At 41.3% G+C, this 13,425-nt stretch overlaps 1 protein-coding gene across 1 annotated transcript in view; it reads left to right on the top strand.

Moving 5' to 3' along the window:
• The window catches only part of LOC117475406 (adhesion G protein-coupled receptor A3), a 306,450-nt gene that overhangs the window by 57,093 nt on the left and 235,932 nt on the right, over nucleotides 1-13,425 (top strand). Inside the window, 4 exon segments of the mRNA XM_034121560.1 lie at nucleotides 2,980-3,051; nucleotides 5,389-5,460; nucleotides 5,642-5,713; nucleotides 6,507-6,670. Coding sequence (XP_033977451.1) covers nucleotides 2,980-3,051; nucleotides 5,389-5,460; nucleotides 5,642-5,713; nucleotides 6,507-6,670 — 380 coding nt within the window.

A 13,425-nucleotide genomic window follows, 5' to 3' on the forward strand; every position in this document is an offset into this window, starting at 1 on the left:
GGTTTGGGATTGGGCCTTAATGGTCCTCAGACACAGCTTTTGCTAAACCAGGAAGTAACCTCCCCCAACAACCAGGTAACTTTTGACAAGGAACTAATTATTTGTATAACAAACAAATACATGTTTAACCTTACAGTGCTAAAATATGTGCACTTGATCTAAATATTTTAAGGTTAAAAGCAAATAAACAGTTGAAATCCTCTGTGTGGTGGTAATCATGGTGTGGTTGACTTCAACTGAAATGAACATGCTCAGAAACTAATGGAAGTGAGAGTGTGCATTGGGATTAGATAACCATGTATGGTCGTTACACGAGCAATTTAAACATCCTCATCCCCATCTGAAATAACCATGTCTTCTTGGAAGGCCCCGGTTTACACAGTTAGCAAGCATGTGCTGTTAATGTGCTCTAACTGTGCTAATGTGTTTTAATTGTGCTCTTGCATTTTGGCCTGTGCTTGTGCTCATGTGTGCTCTATGCTTTTATACTCTTGATGGCTTCTTTTATGAGTACTTAAACCCGGAAAATGACTTAGCGTTTTACCGCTTCTGGTTCCCTTGTCTTGAAATCAACAGTTTTTTTAATCTGTTTGTGTTTAGACTCCTGAAATAAGGTCTGTGGATAACACAAGCTTACGAGATTTTTTTCTACGACATAAAATACGTCGGCATATAAAATGTCTGTGTGTAATAAAAACGCGTTTTTTCACAAATAACAAAATAAACTTCTGTACATCAACATACCAACCTTAGCCTACAGTGATGTGGCATTACTTTAGCTTTTTAATTTTGCCAATATTATTTTTGCTTCAAATATCATAAACTCTTTTAAGAGTTAAAGAGATTTTCCTGCTGAATAAACATGTTAAGTATTATAAATACTTAACCACAACGCTTTTTTTCTGCAATATCCCAAATCCTCTTTGTCGAAGGGGCCCTCGCGATGGTAACTTCCGGGTTGGTCTACAAACATATGTCATCAATGCACCAACTTCAACTTTAAACAACTCTCCTGTTATCTCCATCAGAACAACCTTCTGGATCCGCACCAGTCTGGTTTCAAGGCAGGTCACTCCACAGAAACTGCTCTCCTCGCTGTCTCTGAGGAACTGCACACTGCTAAAGCAGCCTCCCTCTCCTCTGTCATCCTCCTTTTGGACCCGTCTGCTGCATTCGACACGGTGAACCATCAGATCCTCCTTCGCACTCTCCAAGAACTTGGAGTTTCAGGCTCTGCACTATCCCTCCTCACCTCATACCTCGAAGACCGCACCTACAGGGTAACTTGGAGAGGGTCAGAGTCCGACCCTTGTCAATTAACTACAGGGGTCCCTCAGGGCCCTGTCCTTGGTACCCTCCTCTTCTCTCTGTACACAAACTCGCTCGGATCGGTCATTAGCCCGCATGGTTTTTCATACCATTGCTACGCTGACGACACCTAATTAATTCTGTCTTTTCCCCACTCAGAGACCCAGGTCGTTCCACGCATCTCTGCTTGTCTAGCTGACATATCTCAGTGGATGTCTGCTCACCACCTCAAGCACAACCTTGACAAGACTGAGCTGCTTTTTCTTCCGGGAAAAGATTGTCCCACTCTTAACCTAACAATCAACATCGGCACCTCTATTGTTTCCCCGACTCAGACTGCAAGGAATCTGGGTGTGACCCTAGATAACAACCTGTCCTTCACTGCAACAACCCGCTGCTGCAACCCGCTGCTGCAGATACACTCTTTACAACATCAGGAGGATACGTCCCCTCCTGATCCAGAAAGCGACGCAGGTTCTGGCCCAGGCTCTCGTCATCTCACGCCTAGACTACTGCAACTCCCTCCTGGCTGGTCTACCTGCATGTGCCATCCGACCTCTGCAGCTCATCCAGAATGCAGCGGCTCGTCTGGTCTTCAACCTTCCGAAATTTTCCCACACCACGCCGCTCCTCCGCTCACTTCACTGGCTTCCAGTAACTGCTAGAATCCACTTCAAGACACTGGTACTTGCGTACCATGCTGCGAATGGATCTGGCCCTTCCTACATCCAGGACATGGTTAAACTGTACACCCCAGCAGCACGTGCACTCCGCTCTGCATCGGCCAAACGGCTCGCTGCACCAGCACTGCGACGGGGACCCAAGTTCCCATCAGCAAAAACACGTGGGTTTGCTATCCTGGCTCCAAAATGGTGGAATGAGCTCCCCATTGAAATCAGGACAGCAGAAAGCTTACACATCTTCCGGCGCAGACTGAAAACTCATCTCTTTCGACTCCACTTTGAGCGATAGAATTACTAACAAATAATTGCTAACAGAGCACTTATATACTAATAAAAGACTGGCTTATCTAAAGCCAGTTGAGTAGCACTTGAAATGTTTTGGCTCTATGAAACCTGATGTACTTCCTGGTCGAATGCACTTATTGTAAGTCGCTTTGGATAAAAGCGTCAGCTAAATGCAATGTAATGTAATGTAATGTAACTTATTGCCATCAACCTGCCAGGGACTGCAGATACAACAAATAGCTTCCATGGCTAAATGTGGTGCGTTTGCATGATGGAACAAAGTGCTCGTGTTCATTTATGTTCTTTGTCCCTTCTCATATAAATACAAAATGAGCTCAAGTACATTTTTATGACACATTATTAGATATTAGCTATCATTTAGCTGACGCTTTTATCCAAAGCGACTTACAATAAGACATTAAGTGCAAAAACCATAAAGATTCAAACTGCAGATATATTCACTTCAAGCAAAATCATACCATATTAAGAGCTGGTGAATTAGTTATAAGGCCAAAAAAAAAAAAAAAAAGTGCTTTGTGTTTTTAGTTTTTTTTTCAGCAATAATTTAATTGCCAAATTTCCTCTCAAAACTATCGCCTTCCTCAATTTAATTTGTCAGATATTTGGACAGACGGATGGATATGCACATATGGTTATCACTGACTGTTATTGTTGATGCCTACACTCTGTCTCTCTCTTCCAGGGACCTGAAGAATAATTTGATCAGTACGGTGGAGCCCGGGGCCTTCAGAGGTCTGCATGCTCTGAGGAGACTGTGAGTATGATGAAGGATTATCCAGGGGACAAGGGGAAAAGCTGTGTCTGAAGTAGCCTACTGTACATGGCTAAGAGAGGAATGAAACTGAGGCAAAGTGTTGATAAGATCATTTCAGCCTTTGCTGAGCTTTCTCTTTCCAGTCGAGGCTAAATAAAGGCACATTACTCCTTCTTAATCAAATTCTATCTAATTGTTAGTGTAGACGCATTCAAAACTGGGGGCACTGGTCTGCAGGATTGTGTTCTCATGTTGTGCTAGAGGGCACATCAGCAGGAGGTGTTATGGACAGGGAAAGCATTGTAGTTGCTGTACCCCTGTGCTGCTAGGGTACTCACACATACAAAGCCGTGGCAGCACATCACTCCCACCCTCATCCACCTCCACTGGTTGCCGGTCAAGTCCTGCATAACATACAAAATCCTCCTCCTTACCTACAAGTCCCTCCATGCCCATGCCCCCCAGTACCTATCGGACATCCTTCGCCCACATGCCTCACCCCGGAACCTGCGGTCTTCAGACTCTGGCCTGCTTACCACCCGCCGCACCAAACTGCGAACCTTCAGGGACAGAGCCTTCAGTGTGGCAGCCCCCACCCTCTGGAACGCTCTCCCTGCGGAGATCCGGAACATCCCCACGCTTGACGCCTTCAAAAGGGCCCTCAAGACCCATCTGTTTACTAAGGCCTTTGGCCCCTAACCTATTTGTTGTTTTGTGTGTCTGACTGGTTGTCTGACTGCCTTTTGTTTTTGTTATGTTTGTTTTGCCCCTGTTCTTCTTTGTAAAGCGACCTTGGGTCTCATGAAAGGCGCTATATAAATCCAAGCTATTATTATTATTATTATTAGTTCACTTATTCACTGAGATTTCCAGAATTAGAACCACTGATCTTCTGCCAGTTGGGGTGTTAGAGCGAGACTTGGTAACCTTTGCTGAAGGCACATTGGATTTCTTTCTGTTTGCCTTAATCCTTGAATTAGTTGCATTAAAGGCGCAATAGGATGTGGATTTTGGATCTGATGTTAAACAACATTTGAACTCCATTAGGCAAACTGACGCAGAAATCATTCACACACATTGGCTGTAGGATTTTTCAAAACGGAATGTAAATTAAATACACTTTGATTAAGCCAGCAACGCTGAAGGTTCACAAAGTATTTTTATAATAGCAGTCCATTAAGAGTCTCCCTTCTGTTGTTAATACCAAAATCATGTGAGGCAGTACGATACGATGCAGTAAAAAAGAGAAAAGTGTGTATTGAAATGAGCAAGTGTGTTTTTTTCTTATGAATTAAATGTAATGAATAACATTTAAATTAAAGTTAATTTTGAACTATCTCTTTTAAAAAAACGTTTTTGTTTTCATTCATATAAAAAAACTGATTAAAGGCTCACGATTAAGGCATGTATTTTTTTAAATATTTGTTGTACTTATTCTGCCTGTAAGAAAATACGTTTTGTACTGAACAAAGTGTATGTATGGAGCAACTAATTAAATCATATAGGTAAATAAAAAAGGAAGAGTAAATATCTCCAGATAAACAAAATGAAAACCAAATATTTGTAATTACTTGATTTGGATAATTACTTATATATTTACTTAGACTTTCAAACTCACATACAACTGCAAAAAAGTATTTGTTGCCATGTAAACAAACACACACACAAAAAAAAGATTCGCCTGTACAAAACAAGGACAAGGGTTTTTCTCTTTGTTTTGGTTTCTCCTACTCAAGTCATTTTCCCGGCCATTACTCTCCTCCTGGCTTTCTACATTTAGGCTCCAGAGTGAGTGACATGATTGCAGGCTGATGGTTAGTGGGGTCTTGGTTGGCAGGGATGCAGGCACTGAGCTATCCGTGCTGATTCGGGGCGCGTGCTCGCCAAGCTCGGGAGGAGCAGAGTGCTAATTTAAGTCCTCCCCAACTGGTGATTACTCGAGTGCTCTGCTTATTTTCCCACAGCTGCTCCAGCAAAGCAGCTCTTTAATTACAGAGTGCAAGGGCACGGAGCCATGGACGCGACAGCGCTTAGAAACTCGCATACGGAAGCCCACTGCGCCTGCACGTGTTAGTGTGTGTACGTGGGGGGATGTGTGTGTGCCAACAATGGGTATAAGGCGTAAAAGGTTACAGAAGGTCAGGACAGGAAGTTGAGTAAATGAATGAACGTGGTTTACTAACAGTTTTCCCAGATGTTCTTTGTTTTTTACAAATAGGCAATGCATGAACACAGACACATGTTCTAAGTTGGGCCATGGGAACTACATTATCAGAAATATTCTCTATAAAGCTGATATTTTTCTTCTCTCTTTATCTATTCTGTCCAACACAAAAGAGATCTGTCCAACAACAGGATCGGCTGTGTCTCGCCTGAAATGTTTCTCGATTTGGGCAGCGTTTCAAAATTGTGAGTAATCCGGAAATTAAAATCATACATTGCACAGCTTTATGCTTAATTTTCTGTGTTTACCGTATGTGGTGTTTGATATGGATTTAGTAGGATTTAAATGTATAACAAAACACCGTTGGGTGGATTTAGAGCGTGTGAATAGTGACTGAATGAATGTCTTTGTGTTTCCCACCAACAGGAATCTATCTGGGAACATCTTCTCCACACTGACTGTGGGAATCTTCACGCACCTTGTGGCTCTCAAAGTGCTGTAAGGACACCACATATACTTATCATGAGCATCACACTTTGAGTCCTCTAAGTTGTGGCTTGAAAATATATTAAGACCTCATTATTTACTGAGTCAAGGAGATATTAGCTTTTGGCATTGCAGATATGTTGACTATAGCAGGGAAGGTAGAGGTGTGACTGATGATATCTAAACTGTTAAACATCATTACTAGATGTTAATTGTTAAACTATTGTAGCATAGTTTTAAAGGTCTTTCATTAAAACTATCTTATGCAAGACATAACCACAAGAACGCAGGCGTACATATTTAATTTTAGACTAAATATGTTGTGAACAACTACAAATCTAGCCACCCAAAGCAAGCTAATTCAGGTGAGAAGAGATGTGCAAACACAGAGGTAGCATCCATGTTTTCCTATTTGGAAATGAAAGCAAATTGGACATTAAAAAAAGGCTTTTAATAAGAGTACAACAATTGATTCATTATGGTACACTCAGGCAATTTTGGTAGAATTGATTGGACATTGTACGAATACGGCAAATGTATCGTACAAATACGATTATTATTGTACGAATATGATAATTATCGTACGAATACAATTATTACCGTAACGCTGCTGTCAAATGTAGGTGAATCAGTGAAATAATGTATCACACTTATGCCCTGGAGCTGGCTATTGAATGAAACCGTTATTACTTTGAGGAATTGCACCCCGCTTTTCCGTGTGATATCAAACTGTCTGCATTATTGAATACAGTTGCTCAAATTAAGCAACAACACAGATGGCAACTGTCTCTGGTTTTCCCATCAGGCACTTCAGCACAGAGACTTTGTTCTGTGACTGTCAGCTGAAGTGGCTGCTTCTCTGGGCTCGAAGCAACTCGCTGAAGATCGGCAACGACACGGTGTGTGTGTTCCCCACACACCTCCACGGACTGGAGTTTCACAACCTTCGTGAGCAGCAGCTCAGATGTGGTGAGGACATACAACAACTTTTTGTCCGTTATAAATACAACAGTGTGAATGCCCTTTAATGGAAGTAAGTACTTAAGAATGGGAATTGAGACACGGCACAGCTGTAGGGTTAGCCTTTTGGCTAATACTAATGTCACAAATCTAAAATCATTGGCAAATATATATTTCCCTGGGCAGCTTGTCCAAAGCAGAAGCATCTTACCAAAACTCATGTTTGACCCAAAAGAATGAGATAGGACTTTAATCTAGGCAAGAGAAAAAAAAAAGAACTATTGTACACATTGCACGACATACAAGAATCAGACCGAGATTAACAGTAAACCAGGATTTACAGATATAAATAGAATCTTAACTAATGAGGGGATAAAATGCTGGTGTACAGGAGGTCAAGTGGTTACATGGCTGATCCAAAAGGCGGTTAAACACACAAAAACAGGAAGTATAAACAGTCATGACACAGATTGAAAAAAACTTCAAAACAGGAAACAGATAGGTTCAGATCATGTATAGCAGGAACTAAGTTTAGAATGTATGATGTCAGATGGAAAAGCCTCAAATTAGTTCTCTAAGGTGATATGTCCATATCATAATGTTAAACCCATGGATGTATGAAGATAACTGGATACAGCATCAGAGGTGTTGCCCCGTTCATTCCCTATGAAATTTGCTCAGCGGTTCATAAAGCCAAAATGGCCTGACTCTCGAGAACAAAAATACCATCATCCATGCCAATAGAGTTTGTGCGCTTGCGTTTTCCTTAAGCCCCGCCTCCAATTGCCAGCGTCACCGCCAGTCACTGCTCAGTCATATGAATGGAAAGGGATTATAACTCTTTGGACCTTATTATTTAAATAAGGGCTAATATAATGTCAGCACTGGGGAGTTCATTTAGCTGAAAATAATCTAATTCCCAATGTAATTAAATGGGATAAAAAGTATTTCTGGGCCCAATGATGTCACGGGCTGACACAGAAGTTGAAGTACAACTTTTCGGTCACTGCAAAAATTCAACCTCCAGCGCACTTCCTGGGGGCTTGTTTAAACCACACATTTGTGCCTGGGGCCTTTTATTTTATCCAGACCAAGGCACACCCCATTATGCTGTTTAGTAAGCATCTCGATGGAGATGGATGGATTATTTTGCAAAGATATTACTATCCCATATTTCGACACATGGGAGCTCGGAGAATACAGCATTTTCAATAACACTTCCTCAAGAGCGAAATCCAACGTCTGGGAGGCTTTTGGTGTCATCCTAGATGGAGAAAATCATCCCACGCTTTTTGAGACAAATATGCAACTGTGTGTGTTAATAATTGCACGTTTTCACTGCTCATATAGGATATGCGGGTTCGGGTCGGTTTGCGGATCTTGTGCCGACGGGTCGGGTCGGTTTGCGGAACTAATTGGCAATATGTGCGGTTGGCGGGGCGGGTTCGGTAATGCACGTCTTCGGTATTGCACGTTGCGGGGTGGGAGCGGGTCTTGAAAATCAGACCCGTGCAGGACTTTATTTTTGGGGAAGCCAATAATACGTCCTTTTTTTGGGGTCGGGGGGGTGGAGGTTGGGATGGTCAATGTAATTACATAACCAGATGAGTGATTACAGCGCCCGGTATCATTTTACACACATTTGTATCATACATTCACAAACTAAATCAGGAGACCTTTAAAGTTTTACGTCCGATTCGCTCCTTTTTTCCTCTCTGTACACAGCTCCAGTTTGGGAATTGGCCTGTCATCAGATTGAATTTTTAGTTGCTGCTGTAGCGGAAGTTTAGTAAAATTATTTTTGATTAAATACTCCAAATCTCCACCCTCCATAATTGCACTTGCTTCAGTTGCTTGCTACTTTCTAACGGCGGTGATGACAGTTACAGTACGAACTGAAGTTGATGCGATTTGGTTGGATTGTGAGGCAAGGGAAGCCAGCCGCCTCTCGCTTCCCTTTGCATGGCCCTGACTAATCACAGGTTGGCAGGGGCATGCCGTGAGCCTTGTCTGATTGGTCAATCCCTCAATTTTCTTTCACCAAGGGAAGCCAATTTCGGCTGGCCTCCTCTCGCAACAGTGAGTGCAGTCTACTGTTTCACCATAACATCTAGAGGGGCGCTGTTTCACTCTTTGTAAAATACTCAATGAGAATGGGGGAGAGATGGGCCGGCAGCAACACACAGCAAAGAAAAATTTCCGAAACTAAACGAAGTGTTTTTATTTATTTATTAAAATTATAACTACAATCCGAAAAAACAGGGGAAGCCTGGCTTCCCTTGGCCTCCAGGAGAAAACACCACTGCTAAATACATAACAAATGGGAGAAAAAAAACTGAAGTTTTGTGTGTTTATAAAGAAAGAATAGCTATAATCTTATTTGTTGGAGTAATTGATCCTGACTTAATTTAAGAAATCTCATCATCTTTAGTTTGAGAGTCAATTTGTGCAGAGCCAATTATTTCATGCACGTTGAATTGTTTCTCAAATGGTCATTTGCTGAGGTCTGACAGAAAGTAATCTTTAAGAAAATGTGTATCTAGAAGTTAGAGGGATGACTACTGACTGTCCTGAGACTTCTAATGAACAAGAAACGGTTTAATTAAGCTAATATTGCATTTTCAAGTGGTTGGCACAATGTGAACATGATTAAGTAGATCTATTCTGATAATAGCTTTTCCTCTCCACTGTTATCTCTCCACCTGCTGTGTCTCTGAACTATTTGATAAGCCTAATATAAGGTAATGATTTATTGCCAAATTGCTTAGAGAAAGCCCCAGGCATAAATGGTCTCATGATACAGTATTTGTGCAGTCTTTGCCCTCTCGTGTACCACCTGTGTTGCATCAGCAGTAACTCTTAGAATCTGAGGAAGGAGCTTGTTCAAAACCTCAGAACAGCTGATGGAATGCTGTGCTGGGGAAATAAAGGAGCCTTGCTATTCTCATTACAATTTTTGTCAAAGCACTTTCAGTTGAGCATGTAACACTTAAGCTGGTGATTGATATACTGAAGTTGTTCGTTCGTCAAGTAGTTGAGTTGCTCAGTTTGAAGGAATGAGTCCTAGCATGTTAGCTTGTTGCTAAGATAAACTATTTGGCATTATAAGCTCAAGAGTTTATGTTTTAATCGACAACATAAAACACCTCTGTTTACAGCCCATTTGTGAACTCTGAAGCTTTTACGTGGTTTGAAAAAGGCGGTTGCTAAGTGGCTAAATTAGACTGCTAACCTTTAGCCTTTAGTTGAATGGTTTTGTTGTGTAGTAATGCAATTCTGGTTTGTCTTTGACCTAACATTAGCTTTTGACTTCTTGTGATTCAAGAAGTCAAAAGCTTCCAAAATCATAAATGTGTTATTCCTTTGTGAACATTCTACTGCAAAACAATAGCCAATGTGAAATTATTCTAAATGTTTGTTTGCCACAGAGCCCTTTTACTTTAATATATCTAAAATCCATTGGAAAAATACAATTGCCTTTCTGCTAACTTTCCATTTGGCTAACTCAAATTGTCATCCCAATGTTGCTTTATGTGCAGCAAGAGTTTAGTTGAAAAATATCCCAGCAATACGTTTCCTATAATGATAGTTGGAAAATGGGGGTCCATCATAGAAAAAAAAAAAAAGGAAAAAAAAAACACATTTTATTTTGTGTTTTTACCTAAACAAGAATGCTGGAAAATCTAAGAAAGAAAGATTGCATTTTATGACAAATATAATTTAAGCAGTGTTGTATGTCTTGCTTAAAGAGGCTGACAAAAGTCTAAAAAAGGCCATCTTGATATGCACAGTTTTTGAAAAATTGGCTCTATAAGACTAATTAGAATATGAATACATACATTGTTGCAGTGTGCTGTCTATCAGCCGAGTGCACCAAGCAGAACAAAATGGCCTCTTTGCTGACTGGCTGCTACAGTAAAAATAAATCCAAGAGTCTTTATGTTCTTCTTTTTCTGAGAGACTGGTTACAGACAGGCAATCTCCCCCCCGTCTCCCCTCTGTTGCTCTATCTCTCTGCTCAGTGCAGTGGCCCACAGGAGAATTGTATCTCATGTGTGATAGAATCATCGTCCTCTTCTCCTTACATCTGCTGCATGAAGGGATATTGCTCTGGAATGAAAAAGATCATTGGTCGGTACTGGGGTATGACCATATGCGTTTGTGTGTATGTGCAAAGTGAGGTGGCATTACATGAAGATGCACATTATGCATTAGGGGGCTACAATTCATTAAAGGCTATATTCGAAGATCATAACAAATATGCCCATAATGACTACTACTTCACTGTTAAAGAGATATTACATTGTATGTAATCAAAACAAACCCATGACCAAGACAGTAGGTTTCATCTTAAAATTGGTGGGTGACAAAATGGTAAGCGTCATCACTTAAAGGGGCCTTAAATCTGCAAATGTTCAGGTTCGTTTTTGCTTTTTGTGTCTCTCCTGGGAAATGTCTCCATGCTTCAATGTTCAAACAGCTCTTTATATTTCTCATACTGCCTGTGCTGCAGCACCTCTTTTCACCCTCTGTCTGAAGCCAGAGCCCAGTCTGCTCTGATTGGTTAGCTGGCCGGCTCTGTTGTGATTGGTTAACCTCTTAGAGATGTCCCGCCCCTTAGCCTATCAAATACAATTTGCTGAAGCACTAGCCTAATGAATTGCGAGTGTTAGATAGTGATGTCACTATGTTGGGGGAGTAAACAAAGGAGTCCAATGAGGGCATGAAAAACCTATATAACACACTACAGGAAAGGGAAAACCCTAAATAGTGTGAAAGGGCCCCTTTAACGTCATACATTTGGATGAGTTTATACATTTCCAATTTATGGTGAAAAATATCTTTATTTATAAAAGAAATGCTCAAATGTAAAGATAATGCAGTAGGCATTCTGTATTGCTTTTTAAATGTTGGTGTTGTCCCTGATGAGGCAACACATATGACTGCATGGTAGACTCATTCTTCCTTTTTTGTTTTCTTTTGTCAGGGGGAATAACCTCTTTCAATGCACATACATCATTTGATTCGTAAACAAACAAATGTGTTCTATTATTTAAAAAAGCGAAACAGAAAAAGGCTGCTTCTCTAGGAAGCCAAATAACAGGAGCTCAAGCCAATATTAAAGTATGTGCATGTGCCCGGTATGACGTGCAGCAGTTTGTATTTAATAAGCAAATTGTGACCCAGTCTACAACATGTACATGTCCTCCACCCCCCACAGTCTGTGCATACACAGACAGCAGCACCACTGGATCACTCAGGAGTGATTCTATGCAATCCTAATTGTATGTGTTTTTCATTTAGGCAAAAACAATCCAAAGCAATTACATGGTAATTCTGCACAGTCCACAGACAAAGAGTCAAGTGGAATCCAAAGGCAGGACGAGGAGCGCTGCTTTCAGGCCCTGAAGCATCCATTATGGGATTACAATGATAACGTTCTGGGCTCCCTGCTCTCACCCTGCTTGGATCCATCTGCCTCTCCGCCGCACAACTCCACCTTACAATACCTTATTCATTGACTTGTAACAAACAATTACAAATTGGATTCAGTGTGGTTCTCTAACAGCCCTTAGCTTCGTAAAGGAATGTCCACCGGATTGTGGGGATGGGATTATGCTCAACACCTGATGCTCGCTTCTTGTTATCAAGACTAATGACGGGACAGGATGAAAATATCCCCCCTCCACAATCCCAAAGCATTGGAATGATTAATATTCCTCCACAGAGTTTTCCCCCTTTTGTTTTCATGAAGACATGTCAACGAAGATGCATCTGTTTCTTTCTCCAGTGGCTACAGTGTGATGGGTAGCAGATGTCTGCACCACACATTCCAGCAATGAGCTCCTGTCCCCATGCTGATACAGGTCAGGTTGTGCCTGCAAATGAGGGGGAACGTAGCAGCGCGTGCAGCTTCCTGCTAGGATCAGGTGCTTCCTGTGTGGAGGTCAGGGCAGGATTCTGTTTGACTCATCTAGCCACGGACTTCAGGTTCTTTAACAATGCTGAGATGAGAGCCGCAGCACAGACCAGGGGCCTCATTTATAAACGGTGCGTACGCTCAAAAGATGGCGTACGCCAGTTTCTACGCAATGTTTGCAATTTATAAAATTCTAACTTGATGGGAAAATGTGCGGTCCTCCACGCAAACTCTGACCCATGCGTACGCACTAAGCACAAAAACGGAAGAGACGAGAAACTGCGACACCGTTGGCAGAAGGAAGAATGGAGAGAAATATGTGGAAATAATACCATAGATAAAATGTTACCTCATTTATCATATATGAAGAATTCATTTTCAAACATTGATTAAAGCCAATCTTAAAATGATTAAACAAACGCCTGTTTGAGACTCCTCAGTGCACACCTAACTTGAAGAAATAAATATATACGGATATGTTATTGAAAAAACCACCTCGAATATGTTATGACATGTTTTCTCATAAATGATGCGGTATGCAGAAGGACAGAATTACGTCTAAACTGAGGCCGTTTTGCTTTTCTATAGGTTGTATAGATACGAGCATGGTTTTATATACTTTCCTGTTTAATCATGTTTTATGCCGTTTGCTAAGACTTGATAAGTTGCTCATAAAACACAGGAGGTATGGAAACTAAGAACACCATATATTTGGTAGATTTGGCAGCTGATATAACTCAACACATTAGTTTTATTTCCTTTAACGAGTTGCTGCGGGGGGGGTTGAGACGCACAGGCTGCAGTGGAGACGCTCCGCACAGCTGATCGACAGCTGGAACACAAA

The sequence above is a fragment of the Trematomus bernacchii genome, unplaced genomic scaffold, assembly GCF_902827165.1.
Source record: "Trematomus bernacchii unplaced genomic scaffold, fTreBer1.1, whole genome shotgun sequence".
Lineage (NCBI taxonomy): Eukaryota > Metazoa > Chordata > Actinopteri > Perciformes > Nototheniidae > Trematomus > Trematomus bernacchii.